Below are 24,301 nucleotides of genomic sequence, written 5' to 3' on the forward strand. Positions count from 1 at the left end.
AAATGCCACAGAAAAGGGCAGCAGACAGGGAAGCGCAGAACGAAGAACCGGAAGACATGAGGGAATGAATGACACCACGTTCCACAGACACAGGGTGAAGATCAGCTCATAGCGAAGGAACAGCAGGGGGAAACTGTGCGTGTGGATTTCTATGCTGGACATCTGATCCAGGAGCAGTATTCCCCAAGATCTGGCCCTATTCAGCTAGAAAAGACACATATACATTCACTGCGACTCTTCGGTTGCCAGTGCAGAGGGTCACTGCTTAGACCTGCTGATCTGGTACAGAGACCGTCACCAACGACCAACCAGAGACACCAAACCATCCATAATGTTGACCTCTCAAACAAGAGCAAATTTAAAGTGTGATGTTTGTTGTTTAACTAAAATACCTTTTAGTGGGATTAACTAAAACACCACTATATGGCTCATGCCACTATCATCCCCCTGGATAGTACATGTACGGCGTCTCAGCATTTTCTCCAGTGAAGGAACTCATTCTGTCAACATCATTGATGCTTTATCGGTGGGTTTATTGGCCGATTTCATTGGCTGATAAATACGTCAGTCATGCCCAATCACCTATCAGAGTCTGGAGGCCTGCTCCTCAGATCCACAGAGAACTAACATAAGGTCCAACTTCTCCGCTGCAGCCAATCTAAGGGATGTGTGAGAAAGATAACATGAAAGCCCCATTTGGCTCACAGTGGCAAGCCGACAGGCTGTGCCGAGCACCCAATGACATCACGCTCATGGACTGCCAGCGATAATGCCAAAATTCTCTGAGGAACACACAGAGAACGTCACATATTATCAATCAAAACAATAATTAAACTGCAACAAGAAACAAGTGTAGGAACAAAGAGAACTCATTTGACATAAGGCAGCAGTTATGGTATCTGTGAGTCATTTAAGCAAACAAAAAGAAGGGCATGTGCTCTCCAGAACCACAGAACAAGACCTTGCTAATGCCCAGCAATTTTCGCTCCGCATCTGTGCCTTTTCTGCCTTGCCCCCATCATAACGGGGCCCCTACCCCTGTACGGCGGGTTGTGGAGAATCAGGATCGCTGCCCCCCCCCGCGCGCGCGCCGGCTCTAACAGCACGATGTTTGTCCCCTTCGCAGAAACATCTGGGCAGGACAAATGAGGGCGTTTGTTGGCCCGAGTCACAATTACCGCGTCTCCGGGGCGACACACCGCACTGCTGCAGGAACAAGCAGAGATCTGAGCCACGACGGATGTGAGTGCCCTGCACGACGCCCGACCCATCCAGAGAGGAGAACCCGCTTAAAACTGAGGTATGAATATCGCAAATCAATATGTAAAAAACCCAGCAAGATAGCAAACTAAAAGAGAAACCCAGCATACTGTATATATGAGTTGCGAGCCCCAGTACTTTCACCTTTAGTTACTATTCAGAGGATGTATTAGAAGCACTATACAAATACACAGCACTACACTAGTGTAAGGATGTGGAGATACATCAAAAAGACGATGACTCACTATCTTCCCAGAAGTATGGGGGGGGTGGCAGGGGGGAGGAGGCTGAAAACATGCCAGGGGCTCCTGGCGTCATGGCACTGAACCCATAAGTGACCACCACACTGGAAGCTGTGTGAGTTACAGTAACGACCTGGAAAGACATACAGACACGAAACTACGAAAAACTTTGACACATGACCCATACAGCCGTACGCCATGCTGGAAATGTCTGCACACTGTGTAGACTCCTTACTAATGTACAGCTCTACTGCAAGCGACAAGTCTGGACTCTGCTTCTGCATCAACTTTGTAGAGGAAGGCATCACAATTAATGCATCACTGTGGTCGCAATTTGGTTCAGAAAGCAGCCGGGGGACAATTAAGTGACAAAATACTAAAAATTACACCGATTATGCATCTGTGGATAAAAGTAAGCTGAACGAAGGCTGGAAATCAGTCTGTTAAATGGTCTTCTGATTTACAGATATCCGTTTGCAGTAACCAAGGTGCGTTGTTCCCATAGCAATGCAATGCAGTCCATGTTGGCAGGTAGATGAAAACCTCAAACCAGGTTTAATTCAAATCTGTCATCCTTCGTCTTCATGGTGGTGAAAAGCTTCGCAGGTACATCACTCTGAAGCACAGCTGTCTGGGGACAGACACAATCAGATCTGCGATTTTAAAGAACCTGTCAGCCATCTTTGACACGAGAGGTCACCGCGGCGTGAAGACACAGGAGGAACCAAAGAGAGGCTGGTTAGTAGCACGTTAACTTCTTGGTTACAAGACCTCGCTTACACTTTCCATTCATAGGACCAGTGCTTGGGAGGGGGCTGGACTTTTGTGGAGTTTTACCACAAAAAAAACCATAAGGGGGATGAATTAAAGGCAGAATTGGCAGATGCAGAGCAGGTTTTCTGACAGCAGTGTGTCTGCCCAGCATTTTTAGACAACATTACATTAATTTCTTCAGAAGATGCTTTTTTCCAAAGCAACAAAGGTGAAGAGAGTCAGGGGTCAGCCAGAGTCCCTGAAGCGATTGAGGCTAAGGCCCTTCCTTGAGGGCCCAGTGGTCATGTGGTTATTCTCCCAGCTGTGGTGTTTGAGCCTATAACAGGGGCACCAATCCCACACCCACTGAGTAACATGCTACCCCACGTAGTTATTGCAAACTTTTGAGTTTTGCTGTTGGTCTTTAGATATTCTTATGTACGACAACACAGGCATTTAAATTCTTAAATTCTTTAATATGTACATCGCAAAAGTTAGCAAAGAGAATGTGATCCGTGCTGAGAGCCAGTTTACTCCCAGCACTGATGTCATCTACGTCCAAGACCACAGTTTGCAAAGTGGGCAAGTAGCTTGCAGCATGACTCAGCTGGGGGCCGTAATCGCCGAACACGCCAGGAAGCAGACATCTCTGATCTCACGCACGCAGGATCAGAGAGACGCGAGCAGAAAACCTCATTAAACAAGGCAAATGAACAGCAAGCATCAAAAAGACCTCACTCTGCTGTCCCTGTGGAACAAATCCACACAACTGGATGTAAGCCCAGTTAGATTCACCCCACAGAGTTGCGGAGACTTCACATGCAGACCCCCATTACAGCTATTGGACTCACTCTGTACCGTACATCATGTACAACTTACAGACAAACAAAACCTTCTAGTCAAATAACAAAAAAGCAGAATTAAAGCAACTCCTTGGATTATTTTAGTAACTGTTTAGTAACTGGTTTTTCATAAGGAGAATGAAGGGGCAGAATATGTTTACTGGTTGCCACAAATATACAATATATGGACAAAAGTATTGGGACACACCTCTTAATCATTGAATCCAGGTGTTTCATTCAGACTCATTGCCATAGGTGTATATAATCAGGCATCTAGCCATGCGGTCAGGTATATAAACATTTGTGACAGAATGGGTCATTCTGAAGAGGTCAGTGAATTTAAGCATGGTGCTGTCATAGGATGCCACCTTTGCAATAAAGTCATTTTGTGAAATTTCTTCCCTGCTGGACAGTCAACTGTAAGTGGCATTATTGCAAAGTGGAAGCGTTTAGGAACAACAGAAACTCAGCCATGAAGTGACAGACCACATAAAGTAACAGAGCGGGGTCACCGAGTGCTGAGGTACATAGTGCGTCAAAGTCGCCAACGTTCTGTTAACTCAATAACTACAGAGTTCCAAACTTACTCTGGCATTAACCCCAGCACAATAACTGTTGGAAACTTCATAGAATGGGCTTCCATGGCCGAGCAGCTGCATGCAGGACACTCATCACCAAGTGCAATGCCAAGCGTCAGATGTTTGGCAGTCTGATGGATGAGTCTTGGTTTAGCAGATACCAGGAGAATGTTACCTGCCTGACTGCATTGTGCCAACTGCAAAATTTGGTGGAGGAGGGATAATGGTATGGGGTTGTTTTTCAGGGGTTGGGCTCATCCCCTTAGTTCCAGTGAAGGGAATCTTAATGCTTCAGCATACAAAGACATTTTAGACAATTATATGCTTCCAACTTTGTGGGAAGTTTGTGGAAGGAAGGCCCTTTTCTGTTCCAGCATGACTATGCCCCAGTGCACAAAGCAAGGTCCGTTAAGACAAGGATGGGTGAGTTTGGTTTGGAAGAACTTTGGAAGAACTGGCTCACACAGAGGCCTGACCTCAACCCCATCGAACACCTTTAGGATGAACTAGAACAGAGATTGAGAGGCAGGCCTTCATGTCCAACATTAGTGTCTGACCTCACAAATGCTCTTTTGGATGAATGGGCAAAAATTCCCACAGACAAACTCCAATATCTTGCGAAAAACCTTCTCAGAAGAGTGGCAGTTATAGCTGCAAAGGGGGAATCAACTCCATATTAGTGCCTATGGATTTAGAGTGGAATGTCATAAACGTTCCTGCAGGTGTCCCAATACTTTTGTTCATATAGTGTAGGTCACTTGCACAGGGCATGTAGAAATTAAGACTTTCACACCAGTCATTATGACTGGACTGATCTTCACTGTATTTTGGATGAGACCAAACATTTTCACCAGCCAGGAGATGGAGCTTCCGTCAGCTGAGCATGACAAACCCAACCCTGGCCATCATCGAGGCAAGCTTCCCTGCACATTTCCCCGCTAGCTGTTTCATCTTATAAATAAACTTCCTTTCATTTTCTTTGCCATGACACTCTAGTTTATTTTTGCACAATTTCTACAGCGAAGTCGAGTACGTCCACAACATAATTAAGAACTCGAAAAGAAAATATCTCGAGACTCCTTTATGTGGGGGGAAACAGGACCAAATAAGGAATCAATAACAAATAAAAAAAACAGATACTTTTATCACAAAATATTTTTCACGGCTCATCATATCCAAGCGAGTGGGGGGGGGGGGGGGGGGGTTACGATTAAAGCACCAGTCAGCTCTCAGTCCCGGGCAAAAGCCGCTGCAGTGCCCTCGGTGAACAGGCGACCGCGTGGCACGATTCCGCGCTGCACGCCGTCCCACACAAGGCCAGGGTGGGGCCATGCTAGACTGACAATCTGCTGAACAAGCAGAACCAATGTGTCACTGTGTCTCTGTGGTGGGCATGGAGGAGGGACTGCATTTTGACCCAGTCAGATTTAGACTTTCATTAACAAAAACCAGGTCAAATTAAGTGCAGCATAAAAAGTATAAAAAATAAGAACCCTGGCGTGCGTTTCAGTTTTCCGTTTTCCTTAGAACAGTCCAGTACTCCATCACAGCCCTAATAAAATAAATTAAATTATGAAATATTAATTGAGGACTCACTGTACAACTAACTGCACTCTAAACATTAAACAACTAATCCTACACAAGAACATTTCTTGAAATACATAATCATCACAGAAACTGCTTAAAAATGTTTAAACTGTGCCCCATTCATTTCATTAGAAAATGGCAAACCTGAATACACCTAAAATTCATAAATGTAATCAATCTGCAACGTATTTCAGTTAAATCGATTTAATATATTTGGCAGATATATTTGGTTTTTAAGAACCCAGCTTTCGGGATGAATATTAAAAAATGTCAACAAATTTTATAAATGAGCAAATTATTATATAACGGATTGTAAATTTAATGCATGCAATCTTGCCTATTATAGTGATACCGGTCGACAATCGGATAACTGTCAGTGTCCTTAACTGAAGCGTGTAATGAGCTTATTGATTTGACAATATTTCATATTTCGTGAGTTTCCAGTTAAGAAAAGCATTTATTTCAAAAAGCGAAAGCATGACCACAAAATAAAAACATCATTTCAAGTCTGCTCTACGCCAAGACCTGCAGTACAATTACAAGATAAAAAGTAGTTACGATTTTTGATGAGGTATAACAATTTAATTAGAACCATAATCAGACCAGTGCATTTTGCTTTAAAATGCGACACCTTGGATCCCAGTTATATTAAACCTTTCCTGGTGCAAAAAAAATGTAAATGTTTTTTCCCATTTGTTTTATTATATTTGTAATATTTATGTCACTTTAAAGATTAAAGTTTTATTACAGCAAAACAGAGCGCCCCCGTGCCCGCAGCGCGCCCCGTGCTTTACGCACCCACTCTGAAGCCGGGCCCGGTCAGCGTGTCCGTGGAGCGGCCGTTCTCGCCGATCAGCGTCGTGTTGTTGCCCTGCTCGCAGGTGTACTGGCACTGTCCCTTCAGGCACGTCCGCTTGCAAATCAGCGGAGCGATGACCACCTTGAAGCGCTCCAGACCCGCGGGGCGCTCCGCGCCGCACGCCAGCCTCTGGACACCCAGCCAGATGAGAAAGAGATGGGAGATGGTCAGAGGGGGCATGCTGGCATCCTTATCGACTCCGCGGGGCCGCGGCAGAGTGAAGGGGAGGCAGCGCACGGAGCCTGAAAGGTGCCCAGCAAAGACGTTTTCTACCCGGCGCCGATCACCTCTTTTCGCCTTTTCTCCCCAGTTAAAATTCGCTGCGCCACGGCGGAAAAAGGAGCAGCCAATTCGCTCAACTCGCCTCTTAAAAGGTCGAGTAGGAAAACAAAGTTTGCTTTTTTTCTCCTCCCCTTCAAAAAAACACAAACTCTAAGTTGCGTCTTTACGAATAACAATGCTTCGACGCTTAAAAAGCATTAAGATATATAAAAGTGATCCGAAGAAGTAGAAGTGAATCATCTAAAGTTAAATGGCCCTTCTTTGGTCGTTATTTTTTCAGCGTCTTATTCTGCTGCCCGGGATGGCTGGAATGAGCGTATCTGAGAGTTTGGCAAAAAGGGAGAGAAGAAGGAGAGAGAAAGCGAGGGAGCGCCGGCGCTGCGCCGCGGTTCGGGGGGACTGGCGACGAGCCAGGCAGCGGGAGTTTAGCTAGAAGTGGTCCTGTTGTTGGAGGGATTCGGGGTCTCCGGCCGCCTTCCCCTCCCACATCAGCAAACGATAGTGACACAGCTGTGCCTGTCACTCTACGATGCTGATTTACCGTCATCACCACCTTTAAGCGGCCATTCCTGGAAAAAGGGGTTTATGCTGCTTCCTGAGCGAACCCAAACTGACCTGCTTGGGACGCATAACATTATTTCACATACTTTAAAATTCATTACTTTTTTTTGTGGAAACAGTACACTTTGGTGGAAAAGTACAGTAGGCCTGTGCATCTTAATTGCAGAGACATATTAAATTATTATTATTATTATGCATTTTGAGAATTCGTGGTTGCATTAATATTCATTCAAAGTGCTTCATGAAATTGAAATAGGTGAAAACATTCACTTATTTACAGTATGCAGGAATTTAGGTGGGGAGGTCAGTTTATTAAACCCAGGAATAACACAGAATGCAAAGGTTGAGTCACTTCCTCCATGAAAGTGAGAATGTTTGTTTTCAGTCGCTAAGGAAATGACAGAGCGGTTCTGGAAAGACTTCACAGGCTGTTCTTACATTCTCTGCGTTTTCTAGAGAGCTGTCCGCTGCCAAATCCCTTTCTCCCTTGCATGCTCACGCACGTGCGCTTACACACACATACACTCTCACAGGCTTGTTTCCCTTGGCTGCTGTTTCAGCCAGAATTGTCAATCAATCCTCGACATTTAAAGTCTTCAGTGGTGTGTAGAAGCACCACACTGATGTGGGAATTATGAATCCCCCAGTGAAGCCAGACACCACGGCTATAATACCAGTCACTGCACTGCACAAAAAATAATCACTATAGAAAAAAAATGCTTTGTGGGAGAAATGAGAATTACAATTGTGATTGGTTTGTCATTAATTACACTTTAATATGTTGGTCAAATTTCCTTTGTTCTCCATGATGTAACATGCAAACTCCACGCATGTGTGTGCACGCTGACAATGCTCATCGCTGGCTAATCTGCACGATTGCAGTTTTATCATGCAGCAAATGTCATGTCGAAAACCAGTTTTCATTGCTTGTGTAAAATGAGAAGTTTTGGACTTAGGATAACTACAGTGTATAAGCCCTTTGTTTGCGTGAACTTGGCTGCACTGTGAGGGTCGTGGTAAATGTGTGATGTCATCACCGTGATGCAGAACAGTTGAGTGTGACTGACCTGAACCCAAAGGGCAAACAGCAGAACGGCTCAGCTGACCGCAGTGAGTGAGTCAGAGCAGGAGGGGTCAGCGACTGTTTGCTTTGCGTCCCGTAAAAGGCCGTTTCGGAGACCTGATGGACTCGCTTCTGTTCTGTCAGTTATTCCCAAACAGAGTCACCCTCAGGAACAGCCTTGCAGCCATGACTCAGCTGCGAGGTGTCGCTGTCTAAGAGGCTGCCTCTGACGGGTCATAGGTTCCAGCTTTTACAAAACTCTGTAATCCATGTCGTGGCCTCCCTTACCAACACAGGGGCAGGAGAGACAGATCTTGCACTCAAAAGTATTGAAAACTGGATGGACGGACAGACGAACTAATGGACGGACTGATGGATGGATGGATGGATGGATGGATCATAATTGAGACTGGTGATGACAGAGGCTGTAATCGATCAGCAATTTAATCTACAGTCACCTTTTATTTTTATCATATAATGAGCAGCAGTAGAGTAGCCTTATGGATTGAAAGACGAAGCGGATTCTGAGCTTTGTGATTTGGGGTCTAATGTTCTCTCTGTGTTTGTGTGGTTCTCCTCAGGGTTCTCATGTTTCACCCTACGGACTAAAAACAGGAACTTAGGCAGTTGGTGTCTCTAAATTGCACAGTGTGTGTGTGGCCTGTGGTGGACCAGCATCCGTTCCAGGGTGTCCTCTGCCTTCTGAACTGTGGTGTCTGCACTGGGCTTCAGACGAAGTGTGACCCAGTACTGGGGTCCAGCTGGATGGATTGGCACTGTGCTACTTCCTTACTTTCCTAATCATGGATCTACCTGCCAGTTGTGAAGAGGAACAGACTAATCTATCACAACACAAACGCACGTTTAAATCTGATCTTCTCATCACCAGGGGACATAAAGTCCTCTACATTTTATGTTATCAGTCACAATGCAGACACCATGGAGTTGAACTCTCATAGTTTCCACAGTGGTAATGTAATATATTAAGTTACAGCTGTATTACAACTCATGACAATGATGCTTGTCATTATGCCGTTTACAGCTAAGACATTCTCCCTGGTGCCATCATTGAGGAACAGTACCATTATGATACAGTGCTAGACAGTCTTGGTATAGCTGTTTATGTAACTTCAGGTTCTATGACACATGCTCCAGCTCAAATAAGTATGTACCCAAAACTATCTATCTATCTATCTATCTATCTATCTATCTATCTATCTATCTATCTATCTATCTATCTATCTATCTATCTATCTATCTATCCATCCATCCATCCATCCATCCATCCATCCATCCATCCATCCACTCATAGACCCATCCATCTATCTGTTTGTCCATCCATCCATATTCCAACCACTTATCCATTACAGGGTTCTTGTTCTAATCTTAGACTAATGTAGATATCACACCATGTAGACTCTGTATGAACTTCCAGAGCTTCTCCATAGAACAAATTTCATACCTCAGACAACCTTTTCGAACTATTGTCACCAAAAAAAGCATATCGAAAACACCTTCAGAAAGTTCAGATGCAGGAATTTGCCAATGTCTGACATACGGGATTGCAGTTCATCACCATCTGTTTAATCTTAAGTTTTCACTACAACACACTACAATGCTATAATATAGAACGTACATGTTGCAAAGGAATTTCATTTCTGCTCATTTTAAGTTTCTCTGATACCAGCCAATGTACAAATCTCAAAGCCTATTCCATTCATATTGCATATCCTCTATGGCCAGTTATATTCACAGTGTTTCATATATGAGGAATCTTGTATGTCTTGTTACGCTGCTGTCTTACTGCTCAGTAAATCAGATTTTTACATAACATCTCAGTTCCAAGCCCCAGAAAAACTGGCAGTGACTTAAATTACCTCCCTATTACAGAGCATCCAGGAACTCCTGTCTGTAGTACTTCTGTTTAGTTAATGAAAGGTTCGATTCACGCCTGGTTTCTACATGATCAGATTTCATTAGACCAGAGTTCAGCTCATAATCCAGTTGTTTACATCTCAAGGAGCAAAAAGACCAAACAAAATTTTACCTGATAAACCAGGGTTGCTAGCTTGGTGTTGGTGCCGCTGCTAAAATTGTTAGTTTTATACATTATACATTTGTACAGAATTTCAAATAGTAAAAAACTCTACATCCTTCCATATCCTCGTCATCACTCACAGATGCAGGGGTTGTATTAAACCGGTGATAATACTGAAATACTGAAGGCAGTAATTGTATGTCCAAAAGCGGCAGTGAATCAAGAATTATATATTCAACATATTTAAGATATCAGTAATTCTGCCATCAGTTGTATGGGGAAACTTAGAGATTCTGAGGGCATTAGACTATGTAATGCTATGAAAACATTTGAAGAATATTCATTCAAAGAGTTTTGTGACAAAAATGTCACAATCAAGGGCAAAGATAAAAATTGAGTTTGGAGGTTCATGGACCCCTGAGTATGAACATATTACTGTATAGGAGCTTCTGGGAGCTGGCAGTTGACCACCAGCTGAGGCTTTGTGATGGTCTTAGGGCCTACCTGGTCTGAGGTATCATGTTCAGTGTCCATACATACTTTGGCTGAACTTCTTATTGTAACAGTTGGCACTGACTTCCCAGTCTTGTATAGTAAGAGTGTTTTGAAGAGAAATCTCTGGATTAGGGAATCATATGTCGTGCAGAACAATCGACTCTTTTGCTGGATAGAAGAGAAGCTTGTAAGTCATCTTTGTACAGCCTCGCTCAATTGGAGAATGAGGCAGAAAAGACTACTTTCCAGATGCCACCGTGGACCTCTGGAAGAATCACAATGGGGACGAGTCTGTATTTCACACTGTTCCGTGCCCAACAAATCAAGTCCAATTTTAAATGAGAGGGTGAAAGTCCCAGACTGAACCCTCTGAGAATTATGGTTTTGTTTCTGGCTGGAAATTTTCTAAAATATTTGTGCAGTTGTAATGATATTTTGTCTGGTGTTAAATGACATGAGTGAACCTACTTTTACTCCTCTGGTTACCAACGAGGATGACAGATTGTGAGAGAGTAAATCACGGTCTATTTCACTTCATGCAATATTCTGTTTTCATACCATGAAAAAGGTGTTTTCATCCTTTGTAGTCTGAGGCACTGGGGTTAAGTTTCGGGCTATTTTTGTGCTGGCAAAACCAGAATTCAATGCTCCATTTATTACGTCGCAGACGAAACGTGGGTTCATTGTTAAAATTCCATTTTTATAGTGACATTTACTCTGATATCTACCTCTGTCCTTTCTTTAGAATATTAAACTCTTTATAGAATCCCTCAAAGTAATTGCTTCATGATTTCTCCAAGGATGAAACACCATTTAAAGGTTACCACTCATTATTATGGATAACACTTATAGTAATGTTTTCAAGTTCGATGCTAATCATTCGGGTATCCCTACCATGCTGTTATTGTACAGCTCCAGTTAAATGTTTATTTTTCACAAAGGAACGAACACTTACCACCACAGCACCAATGAACCTGCAATCCCGTCAGCCCTTTCCTATAACCCGAAGGATATCTGCGACTTATCCTGCTACGTAAAGAACTGCGACCTCGGCTTCCCTAAATGTCTGGCTGTTTCAGAGTAAATATGAAAAAAAGCTGTTGCGGGCTCCCTCTAGCGGACATTGAGTGGAAAGACGGGGAAAACTAAAGCAACTAGTAGCACAACTGCAAAATACCAATTAAAGCGTGTAAATTAACAGAATGTAACTGCTGTATCACAAAAAAAATGCAGCAGTTTTAACATAGATCACTGTAATATCATGATAATGAAAAGCTTTTTAATATCAAATATACGGACAAAGGGGTGGCATGGTGGTGCAGAGGTTAGCACTATTGCCTCACACTTCTGGGACCCCGGTTCGAGTCTCCGCCTGGGTCACATGTGTGTGGAGTTTGCATGTTCTCCCCATGTCGTTGTGGGGTTTTCTCCGGGTACTCCGATTTCCCCCCACAGTCCAAAAACATGCTGAGGCTAATTGGACTTGCTAAATTGCCCATAGGTGTGCATGTGTGAGTGGCTGGTGTATGAGTGTGCCCTGCGATGGGCTGGCCCCCCATCCTGGGTTGTTCCCTGCCTCGTGCCCATTGCTTCTGGGATAGGCTCTGGACCCCCCGCGACCCAGTAGGATAAGCAGTTTGGAAAATGGATGGATGGATGGATATACGGACAAATTAAGTAGGTTTTTACATATATAATGACAGCAAAATTCTTCTTGTGTACATCCATCCATCCATTTTCTCCATCCAACCCAGAATGAGGGGCCAGCCCATCACAGGGCACACTCACACACCATGCACTCCTACGGGCAATTTAGCAAGTCCAATTAGCCTCAACGTCTTTGGACCGTGGGGGGAAACCGGAGAACCCAGAGAAAACCCCACGACGACATGGGGAGAACATGCAAACTCTGCACACATGTGACCCAGGTGGAGACTTGAACCTGGAACCCAGAGGTGTGAGGCAACAGTGCTAACCACTGCACTACCATGCCGCCCCCTCTTGTGTACATAAACGTACAAATGCTCAGCTACCAATAAAATACAATGCATTTTGTTGTATTGGTAGCATACTGATAAAAAAATTACATGTTTTTGGGGAGGGGGCGGCATGGTGGTGCAGTGGTTAGCACTGTCGCCTCACACCTCTGGGACCCGGGTTCAAGTCTCCGCCTGGGTCACATGTGTGCGGAGTTTGCATGTTCTCCCCATGTCATCGTGGGGTTTCCTCCAGGTACTCCGGTTTCCCCCCACAGTCCAAAAACATGCTGAGGCTAATTGGAGTTGCTGAATTGCCCGTAGGTGTGCATGTGTGAGTGAATGGTGTGTGAGTGTGCCCTGCAATGGGCTGGCCCCCCATCCTGGGTTGTTCCCTGCCTCGTGCCCATTGATTCCGGGATAGGCTCCGGACCCCCCGCGACCCAATAGGATAAGCGGTTTGGAAAATGGATGGATGGATGGATGTTTTTGGGGAAATGAATGACACATTACACAGATATTCAGTTACATCCGGTTTATTAACAACTTTCAAAAACATTAAAAATGACATTAACTGTCTTCAAATGTGTTAACACATTTTAACATTTAAATAAAGTACTCACATAAAAATGCTCACATAAACAAGCTCAAAAACACCAAGCACAGAAACATACTTACATGAACTGGCAAAAGCCTTGTGCAGAACAAAAGAAGTATAATCACTTTTGTTATTTACAATGTTCAGAGATCGGATTGTGAGGGCAACTTATGTTGCTCCCTCCACTCAAAGTGAGCTATTTTTGAAATAAGAGACAGAACATTTGAATTCACAGCTTGTCCTTTTGCTCCTTTCTCCACCTTGAAGCCCCTTTCTGGGTTAATTTGGTGATTTACGTATCTTTTTAAGGATGTAAATGCACTGTCGCAAAAATGGCACTTGAATGCTGCAAACTTGACATCTCAAAATGTTGAAGGAACAGTTGCTCATTTCATTGAACTTACTTCAGACAAGATGGTCAATATGGTATCTGATGGAATCCGAGTATCTGAGCGGGGAAAAAAATCGAAATCAGAAACCAAATGCAGAAATCACCATTTTGTAATGCGTAATTAGCAACTATGAATATATATTTTGTAACAGGGTAATGGTAGACACGTTCTTAAAAATATTTACATAATGTTAGATGTTTATGTTAATATTACAAATGATATGCTAGTATTTCACGTTAGCTAATTATAACATGTTTAACATTAGCTATGTCTACAATAGTCTTAATATAATATTATCTGCTAAATAAAACAACGCAACCAACCGTTAATACAAAGGAATAAACTATATCTTGCACTCACCAGTTTTCCCCGGTCCTTATCTGACCTGTGAGTTTAGCTGTGCTTTTATTATTTGGCGAATTATCTAATCCATTCAAATCTAAAACTTCTATGACTTCCAACGGTCTGTTCGTTTGCAATCGGTGCATACGCGAAATGTGCCTGGTGGCAACACTGTCAAACAAAGCATATATTTTAAAAAGTCTAAACATACATACCTTAATATGTGTCTTAGTCCTTCTCTGACTTCGTAGCGCTTTCTTGTATCAATTCTCAGATGATCCCATCAGTTCTGATCTGCAAACCTTTTATTTCTTTAAACAGATAAATAGAGCCTTCCACTGACCTCTGCGTATGCGCACAAGTTTGAAACTAGTTCCGACCGGAAGCGTCCGGTCCATCACAGTATAGACTTTTTGTGAATGAAGAAGTTATAAATCTCTTTAAGTCCAATATAAACGCTCCTGATTGTTCATGTTAAGATAAACACGCTATAAACTGAGCTATGACAATCAACTTTTATCTACTTGCCGACTCGGAATTAAGCATTCGATGAGTAATATAATTACACTAAATACCAATTCGGTGACTCGTACATTCCCCATAATATCTAGTTTTTAATTATTTTTTGTAATGTTTATAACCTTAACTCTACACAAACCATTTAATATATATACAACAACACAGTACAATTGTGGTGGATATATGTTTAAGAATGAAATGTGCAACAGGTTTTAGAACGGTTAACCAATGTAGATTTTATATACATTGAATGCAAAATTAAAGTTAATGAAAAAAAATTCACAAAAAAGTGCTGTTGCCCTTTAATAAAACAACTGCACTTGTTGGTACAGTAAAAACATTTTGGTACGTTTATGCAATGTAGTTTTAATACATTTTTTCTGTCATTTAACATAACAGGAAAAAACCGTGAATTACAGTCAAATTGACTGATATAAAACAGTTTAAAATTCTGAAAAAAATGTCTTTTTTTACAGTGCAGTAAAAAGGCACCCAATGGCCCAGCTCCTCAGACATCTAGGGGATGTTCATTCCACCACATAGGAGCCAAAACAGAGAAGAGTCTCAATGCATCTCTTCCTTGTGCCTTGATGCTCCAGATGCATTTTGGGATTGAATTTAAAATACCAATATTTGTTTACAAATCCCTTAATGGCTTTGTTCCCACTTATCTGTTGGAGCCTTTAAATCCGTATGTTCCGAATAGGACTTTGAGATCCGTAGACCAAAGCCTGTTGCTGATCCCAAAATTTAGGCTGAAGCTTAAGGGGGAAATTGTGCATTCGCGATTGCAAGCCCATCTTTGTGGAACAATTTGCCCCTGCAGATTCGACGGGCGGCAACATTGTCCACGTTTAAAGCTTGGTTAAAAATACATTTTTACTCTTGGCTTTTAATTCAGTATAGGTGACTAGTGTCATGATTTTGTATGTGTTTGTCGTCTTTGCTTTTATGATTTGTACAGCACTTTGTGCCAACCTTGATTGTCTGAAATGTAGTATAGAGATAAACTGAACTGAGCTGAGATGATGGGATCAGTCGAGTGGTGCTGGAGGATCAGAGGGAGCGTGGTGCATTGCGGGGGTGTTGTAAGTACTTTTAGGTAGCGGGGGTACTGGGCCATTTTTGGCTTTGTCGGCGAGCATCAACATTTTGAATCTGATGCGGGCAGCTACAGGAAGCAGTGGAGGGAGCATAGTAATAGTGTGGTGTGGGAGACATTAAGAAGGTTGAAAACGAGTCGGGCAGCTGCATTCTGGATCAGTTGTAGAGGACGAAAGGCACTCAAAGGCAGACTGGTAGGAGTGAGTTACAGTAGTCTAGTCTCAAAATGACAAGAGATTGAACAAGTACCTGAGTGGCCTGTGTGGAAAGATATGGATGAACCCTTCTGATGTTGAAGAGGAAAAATAAACATGATCAGGAAAGATCAGCAACATGAGAGGAAAAGGACAGGTGATTGTCCATGGTAACCCCAAGGTTGCATGCAGTGAATGAAGGACAGATCAGAGAGTTATCCAGGGAGATCGCAAGATCCTGGTGTGGGGATCAATCAACTGGGGTGAAAAGCAATTCAGTTTTGCTGGAGCTGAGTTTCAGATGATGACTTATCATCCATGATGAGATGTCTACCAGACTTTTATAGTCCTGTGTTTGTGCTGATTGTTTAGGTCTGTTATGATATTGTGTAGAGATAGGATGTGCACCCTCTTGTTTTGAGATATGAACAATTTTGTCATGCATTAATTTGCCTTCATCGTTAAAGAAGAGCTATCCTTTCATTAGAAAATGAAAAAACTAACGGAGAAGCTGTAAATGAAATGGAACACAACTAGCTTTGTTATTGTTCCAGAATTACTTACAATGTGAACAAAATGTATCCTTGTCATAAGCTGTCAGAATTAGTCCTTACTTTGTCTGTTATTTGTTTTTTGGCCAGCAGGTGTTGCTGTCCATCCTGTTGCTTTTTGTGTTTCGTCTCTTTCACAGTCCATATTGTGTTCTTCTGCTCCCCAGGCCACCATGTGGCTGAGAACCGAGCTCCCGTACAGTCATGGATTGGAGGCTGGCCAGAGGCCTCAGCTCTGCTGGACATTTTGAGTTTTGTTTTGCCTTGTTATCTCTGCATATACATGTCTGCCCTTCCCCTGCTCCACAGTCAGTCATCGCGTTTGTTCATGCGTGTTTCCTGCATGTGTTTTTTGCCTGCATTTCTGGATCCTATGGATGCTAGTTTTCCCTCAAGTTCAGTTCCAGTCATTTCAGTCTTTATTCTACATACCTGCCTTCGTTAGACCCTTCATGATCCCCCTTGTTTCTGGTTTATTTTGTATTCGGTTCATATTAAAATCCCCTTGCTGGGTCTAAACTGCTAAGTGGATCATCATTTATCATGCGCTGGTGCTGTAACAGCGAAAAATCTGAATTAGCATCTACAGTGGGTAAACATCTTTATTAAACAGTGCAGCCCCAAACTGGCAATTCTGTGCCGCTTCTTAACAAAAAGGGACATGTTTCCCAAAACAGCTTGAAATTTGTTATTTGTCTAATAATTTGTTTAATAGTTCATAGCAGGGATCGTAATTTGTGTAGATCAGAATTTCTATAGGTATGTCTTCTTGCCATGGTACTTCAGTGAGTTATTCGTGATGCACTCTCAACACATAGGGGACCGGGTTCAAAGCTATTCCACCTCTATGTGGATTCTGGGTAAATCCAACGCTTCCTTTTCTCTTCCATCAGGTACAGGTACCAGTACAAAAAAGAGTGAAAAACCTTTCAAACAGCTACTAGATTTATTGTTGAAAGGACTAAGCAAAAAATCTGCATAAGCTGAAAGTAAATATCAAAAGGCACGAATTAAGCTCATCATTCATGTATTAATATGAATATGAATGTAAAACATTATCTGGTAAATGGCTCCCGACACCGATGAATAAAATCTGCATGTAACAGGCATGCGTAATTACAGCTCTGAAAAAGCATAGTTGAACCAGCACCCTGATTATCGGCGATCATGCTTTGAGTTACCCCCCCCCCCCCGCCCCTGATGCGGCATAACCAGCATGGGTGGGGGGAGGGCTGGATGGGGTTATTTTGGCTGGTCACATAAGCCGAAACAGCATTTGAAAAAAATCATGGAAGTTTTTATGGGTGGTTTCGGTGAGAATCCACTGCCCCCCCCAACTCCCACAGTTTGCAAGTCTGCAATCACTTCCCCTTTCTGCACTGTGAGAATAAATCTGAAAAATAGAGCAGAATAATGGACGCGGGATGGATCAGATAAACCGTCCTAATGAGCTGATGAAGTTCTCCCACTGTACAGTTTTCAGTCTAAAGAGAGAAACACTAGGGCCCCTTCATTATAATTTGTAAAGCCCCACATTTTTTTAGTTTTTATTAAAAAGTTCATTAAATATTAAGAAAACACATTGGTACTTCTATACTAACATCAGACTTTCCAGTTTAAAAATAAATGTTATTGCAGTCAAAACTAAATTAAAAATCTACAAAAATTTAGCAGTTTAGCAGCAAATAATCTTGTCAGATTTCAGTTGTGAGTAATAGAAAGCAGTTCAGCCAGTGTAACCTTCGATTGTCTGCTTCCTGACCAGTTTTTTCCACTGTTACCTTCCTTCGGGACTTAGAATAAACTGGTTTCTTTCTTGGCTGTCCCACAAAAAAAATAAAAAAAAACAGACCCAACTCTGCTGAACCACTTTATTTCATTAGTAGACTAACAGAGGGAAACTCGTATACTGATGCCTTTCCGTTCTGACCTTGGTCACCTGATCTTAAGGTTCCTACAGCATTGAGGTTCCACTATAAGTGTGCTACAGCCTTACAACATCCTGACACCGAACCACTGCTTCTGTCTGCTCCCCTTCATCGTACCTTCAGTTGGACGCAGAGTACCAATCACACTCAAAGCATTTCACTAGGTATTTGTTTGTGCCATGAAAGGCACAACACACTATATAGTAGCGAGGGCCAAATGAAGCTTCATGAACCACTAGATGGTTCTCTCTGTTCAAAAAAGGGCTCAAAGCATGGCCCAAAGTAAACCAAGAGCACCATCTAGTGGGGTCAGAAAATATAGCAAGTGGTTCATGAAGCTTCATTTAGCCATCACTACTCCGGAGATACCAGACTATTCACAAACACCCATACATATGAATACAGTGTATCACAATTATGGCCAGTTAAGTCACAGTGCACTCTGGCAGAGGAATTTTCCTGCTGTCTATATTCTGCCAGCAGGACATGCCTCATATAAAATGCATCATGTTTTAATGTCTTTGTCCCTGCCTCCAGAAGGTATCACAAAGCACTGAGTCTAGTGCCCTCCAGTGGTCACAGGGTTCCTTCAGTGCTAAAAGATGGGTTCCCCAGACCCACGCTACCGCTCCCCTCTTTGTGCAACTTGCGCCTCCATAGCAGGAAGGCCACCACAGAGAGGAGCAGTAGGAGGATCAGGCCTCCTGCAATGAGCCCGGCTTTCAGGGCCAGGTTGTCAGTCCCCTTGGGCTCATACCGGGTACATGAGTACTTTGAAGGGTTGCTGATGCCAGCCCTGTTGATCGCCTCCACACACACTTTGGTCCCTGGCACCAGATTCCCCAGAGAGCCTTTTCTGGAAATCTCCTCAAACAGCTGAAATATGCCCGGCTCCACTGTGACCCGGTACTGCTGCACTTCAGAGGCCGGAGCGCACCACCGGGCCACCACCTCAGAGCCCTCACGGTGCACGCTCTTCAGATGCGGGGCCTGGGGCAGGACATTGGGCCCGCTGAGCCCTGGGCACAGGCATCCACTTTCGAATGACAGCTGGGTGCAGGGCGTCTGCTGGTCCCTGCAGGGGTCGTAGTCACAGAGTTCAGCCAACACAGCCGGCCGCGAGCTCGCCCGCGCCATGGGCGTCTCCGGCTCCTCGGGCTCTGCCACAAAGATGATTCGCCTATGGGTCACGGGAGGCTGACTGGTCGTGTAGCTTCTGTTTTGGCTCGACACGGTGTTGGCAACAGAGTCATGGATAAGCACCAGGATGAGGAGCAGTGGGGGCAGAGCCGCATTCCTATTGGCAGACATGCTATCTGTGGGCATTTAAATGAGACACGAGGATCATGGTAAAAACAGTTGTGGGCCAAAAATTTCAACTATTAGCACCGTAGCACACAGGATCACACGTACAAGGACGACTCTCCATCTGAGCAGCTCCTTCCCCCTGGCCATTGCCCTCCTAACCGGGCTCCCAAGGCAAGCACACCGCCACCTATGCAACACTGCATTTTAAACTCCTGTTGACTGTAATTGCAGACACCCCACACGGTTTGTATCCATCTCATCCATCTATCTTCATTCTGTTTTGTGTATTTTTGTCTTGACTTTATCTCAAAACTGTATTATGTACCACCATCTGCACCAAAATGAATTTCACTTTTTGTACATAGTGCATAAAAGTGTTCTGATATTTGACTCTTTCTGTGATTTGCCTCTAATTTCTAACAAAAATGTAAGACTTTCAAATAGCGATTAATAGCATTCTGTTTGCTCAATATAATTTTAAGAAACCCCTGACAAAATCTGTATTTAAAATAATCCCTTTTCTTTTCTCTGTCATATGTGATGGAAGACATTTTCTAAACAGTGATTGTGTGACAACTGTGTGTTTTGTTCATAATATTTCTTCATATAGGACTTGCCTTCAATTTTCAACTTTATAACTATTACGGTGGCTGTTAACAGGAAAATTTGCACCCCCGCCCCCCACTGAGTACCAAGAAAAATGACCAGAATTTTGCCTTGGACAAACTTAAACAGAATCTCTCCTCCTCGCCCCATGCCCCACCTGTTAGAGGTAAGTGAAGACGTCATACTGTGCATTAATGTCACAGAAGCAGTTGGCGTGGCGACATTGATAACACAGTGAGTGCAGTTCTATCTTATAAAATGAACATTAAGCATGAACTGCGTTGATAGTCTAGTCATGCACTCCCCAACCTCATCGTCATAGCAACCAAAAAAACCAAGACACAAAATAATCATCAAAATGTAAATAAAAACAGACTGTTACCTGAACAATGTGATTTTTAGTCTCCTTTAGGCTGTACACCGTCCCGGTTTTTGATAATTTTGATTTCCCTGTTCTTTTCTTTTAAGCACGTTTCTCCTCTGACTCTTCTCCCTGCTGCTGCCTTTTAAAGACTCTCCCAGACTCCCCCCTCCTACTTTCCACATTCCCCTATTTTCATTCTTGGCCACCCCCCACAATCCCTTTCTGCCCCCCTCCCTCCCTTTTGCCAAGTTTGGTAATGCACTCACTAAGGAGAGCTTCTGAGTGCATGCACACTTTTGTGGAGGTACATCTGTATCTACTGCCAGCTGTGGTACAGGGGGCCTGTTGGAACTCGTCGGTGAGTTTAAGCGAGCCTTTCGGTGGTAGATAATGAGGAGGTGTTTATTCTACAGCTCACAAATCAGAATTACATTTCGCTTACTCATGTAGGTGTTTTCCGCTGAGGGGGTCATTGCTGGCAGCCTTAAAGTCTTCATTGATTCATTTGTAGATATTTCCATGTGCACAGTTTCCGATGTGACAAGGTTAGTCACGGTTCATGTATCATAATCAGTCCAAGCGTTTAAGCTTTGGAGCAGTGTTTCCCAACCTGGTCCACGTTTTTCTGGGAGGAAGCAAAAATGTGGACTGTCTGGCAGGGAACTGAGAGGGAGCAAAAACATGACAAGTCCACAAAAACTGGATTTGGAAGCACTGCTGTGGTAGTGTTACGCACTTGATAATGCTTTGGGACACAATCAGGTACAGTAAAGGTGGGAGGGGTAACTGCTCTGGGTATATCAACCTGCCATGGTATAGGTGAACCTGCCAAGCCAGCCAAGTGGTTGCAGGCTACTGGCTTCCCTCAGCTTCTATTGAGATCCATAAGACCCCTCCCCCCATTCTGCATTTGGAAATTATGTGCCAATTATAATCATTTATCAAGATAACTCAAAAAAGTTGCAATTGAGAATTGACTTATTCAGGGACCTAGAATAGAGAAATTGGCTGTAGATGGATCAATGCATCAGAGCTGGTGGATGGGAAGGAAATAGAGACCAAACAAACATAGAAAAGAACTCAGAAGGCAGTGGGAATAAAAGTACGGTGATGTTTATGGTGCTTGGGTGGCATGAATCAGAGCAGCATGAATACCATGGAATTCACTCCTGAGCTTGTCACCCCCTAATATCTCATGGCATTAAAACTAAAGCTGCACTGTGAATGAGTGTGAGCAACGATACCTGCAAAGGCATAATACACAGACAAAAAGAGTGAGTTAGCTATGATTTATTAACTGGCACAATGGATGTGTTCTGCCACTTTCTCACCATCCTTCCCTGCCTCGCTCATTTAGCCTCCTCTTGTCAGAACATGCTTTAGCAACTGCCCACATCTTCCTCTGCTGGCTTTGGTATAGACTGTACAAAGTCTTAGGCAATCAAAAGAAATGTTTAACGATATTCATCTGGGTACTTAGTGCAATTTCACCCAGAACAAAAAAAAAACACAATTTAGCATTAGAACATATGCAATTTAAGAGTAACTCAATAAAAACTAGTAAAAAATTTTCGTCTTAGGCAATCAAAAGAAATGTTTAACGATATTTATCTGGGTACTTAGTGCAATTTCACTCAGAACAAAAAAAAAAAAAAACACAATTTAGCATTAGAACATACGCAAATTAAGAGTAACCCAATAAAAACTAGTAAAAAATTCTCGTGTTCTTCAAAAAGTTACTGATGTCTTTTTGGATGGCTAGATGATCACCGCTTCAGTTCCCAAACCTCTCCTCAGGAGCACCCCAGCCGTTCCATGTATTATTAAATTATACCACAAGCTCAATTAATGAATTTAATTAGTTTAAAAAAGTCAGTGAGATGTTCATCAGCTATACGAGGTGGGCTAGTGGTTAAGTCAAAAACTACAGTACATGGGTTTACTGGATGGTTGCTGGAAACACTGGGGAGACTTTAGCAGAGGTTTTGAAATGGCTAAGCTACGCGTAACACACTTTGACAGGCATCGTAGTTTTACACGAACATGAAGATCGTTTAAACATCATTTCCTTTGGCTGTCTCAGACTGTTGCACTGTACTATATATCGTGCAACAACCATCTTCTTGACTGCCTCCATGCAAGTTACATAAGCTTCGCTTCGTCCACTTCCCCTTCTGTGACTTTTTCAGCTCACCACATGAGGTCAGCAGATTCCCGCGGGGGTCGTTCTTCATCCTCTGCATCCCCGCAGTTCACTGCTTATGGGAACAGGATCGCTTGTGGCGGATTGTGGGCAGATTCATGGCCGGGGGACCCATAAATCACTCTCAGAGTGAGTAAGTCAGCAAACCAGTGGCCCCTCATGTGATTGCCTTCATCGCCGTTGTGGTATTTTGACTTGACAAGGCTGCTTATGGACAGTTGCATAAATGTCATCAGTGGTAAAGACGGTACAAAGATAGTGGTTCTCAGACTTTCTCAGAACCTCTTTTTTCAGATTTTTACAAATCTGTTTAACAGTGCAGTCGGGGGTGTGTGTGTGTGGGGGGGGGGGGCAGTTAGAATGTTCCCAAGGTCTGCAGAGTGACAGGGGACATAAAAAATTTAGGGCTGCAGTGGTCAGTAAACATATATACTCCATGACGGCGACGCTGAAAATGTCTCAATGTCATTATTTTTAAATCGACGCATTGGTTTTTAAAAATTATTTAAATAAAATGACCGTTATGGTTTCTATAACGCTTCAAATCATTATAACCAGTGTTTTCATTTAATAGCACTATGTAATTATGGGAGTAGTTCAAATTATCACAAAACAAAACTGTGCAAAGTTTCGATGGCATACCGTGGGAGTGGCGAAGCATGAGGCACAGGTGCTGTACGTTCCAGATGATGGACTGCTTAGAAAAGGCAAAACCGTCGTAAGTGCTGGCTAGGTTTTTGAAATTAGCATTAATATGGATAGATTTTAATATCTATTGTCCTTGTAGCTGCTAAATACACTCCATTGAACAGGTGTTCGAGAAAATGTTTAGGCTAAAATCAGGGCTTGTCCTACGTTTAGTGACGGTGCCAGTGTGTGTGTTTGTGAGCGTTGGGCTTGTTGGAACCAGGGCTGTTATTGTAAACTAAAACTGAAAGGAAAACGGTCAGTAAGTAAAAAAAAATAATAAACTAAAATAAAAAACATGAAAACTATACTTATTATCAAAAAAAGTGTCGGACTTTAATTTGCAAAAAACACCTCCACACCACCTACGTCTTTTTACCTAGTTTAACCACAATATCTTCCCTTTTAAAATATGTGGTTGCTATGCTGTCGAACTCTTAAGAACACACACTGTTCCAGGAAGAGGCGATTTTACAGGGAGTGCAGTAAGTGCAATTGGACCCCTGCTTGTCAGATGAAAATGCTTTGATTTGAAAATACTCAATATTCAAAAAAAGTTCAATAAAATCTAATTATATTGTAAAGTTATATTTGAAAATGTGGCTTGTGTTCATCATATTAATGTGTGACTATTTATTATAAATGTATTTACTTTTTTTACGAATTTAATTATTTGAATGAAAAAAAAATACATATATGTACAGTATGTGTGTGTGTGTGTGTTTTATAATATATGCTCCAGCTTAATTAAATTGGCTAACTGGTACAGTAATTATTGGAAAATATGGGTTCAAAGTAAGTTTCAGAATTGCTGTCTTTATATATAGCGTCTTTACCATAGATGACAGTTATGCAAACTGTTTGGGGTTTCGCGACTTGCACCCCCTGGGAGGAAAGCCAAGAGTCGCCTATGACTCTAGTGAATATATGCAGTCGTATGCACCATTAAAACTATAAGTCACTCAGATA

General features: G+C 42.7%; 2 protein-coding genes across 4 annotated transcripts in view; both read right to left on the bottom strand.

The window, feature by feature from the left end:
• LOC125750412 (latent-transforming growth factor beta-binding protein 3-like) overlaps nucleotides 1-11,619 on the bottom strand; it is a 48,131-nt gene extending 36,512 nt beyond the window's left edge. For 2 of the 3 annotated variants that reach the window (XM_049028211.1, XM_049028210.1), the window contains exon 1: nucleotides 6,061-6,894. In XM_049028211.1, the coding sequence (XP_048884168.1) occupies nucleotides 6,061-6,301 (241 nt within the window). In that variant the 5' untranslated portion in view covers nucleotides 6,302-6,894. Of the gene's footprint in view, nucleotides 1-6,060; nucleotides 6,895-11,515 lie in introns of those variants that run through there. The other variant, XM_049028212.1, reaches the window with a different exon arrangement.
• A 6,473-nt stretch (nucleotides 11,620-18,092) lies between these two features.
• si:ch1073-303k11.2 (leucine-rich repeat neuronal protein 4) lies at nucleotides 18,093-20,597 on the bottom strand. The gene is made up of 2 exons (XM_049029812.1): nucleotides 20,461-20,597; nucleotides 18,093-19,480 (listed from the first exon to the last, which is right to left on the bottom strand). Exon 2 carries the CDS (start codon nucleotides 19,473-19,475, stop codon nucleotides 18,741-18,743), a length of 735 nt encoding a protein of 244 aa, XP_048885769.1. The 5' UTR covers nucleotides 19,476-19,480; nucleotides 20,461-20,597; the 3' UTR covers nucleotides 18,093-18,740.
• Between the last annotated feature and the right edge of the window lie 3,704 nt (nucleotides 20,598-24,301).

Source organism: Brienomyrus brachyistius, chromosome 10 (genome assembly GCF_023856365.1).
Source record: "Brienomyrus brachyistius isolate T26 chromosome 10, BBRACH_0.4, whole genome shotgun sequence".
In the NCBI taxonomy this organism is placed as follows: domain Eukaryota; kingdom Metazoa; phylum Chordata; class Actinopteri; order Osteoglossiformes; family Mormyridae; genus Brienomyrus; species Brienomyrus brachyistius.

Excerpts from the sequence above, each read along its gene's own strand:
- si:ch1073-303k11.2 (XM_049029812.1), bottom strand. The coding sequence starts at position 19,475 with ATGTCTGCCAATAGGAATGCGGCTCTGCCCCCACTGCTCCTCATCCTG.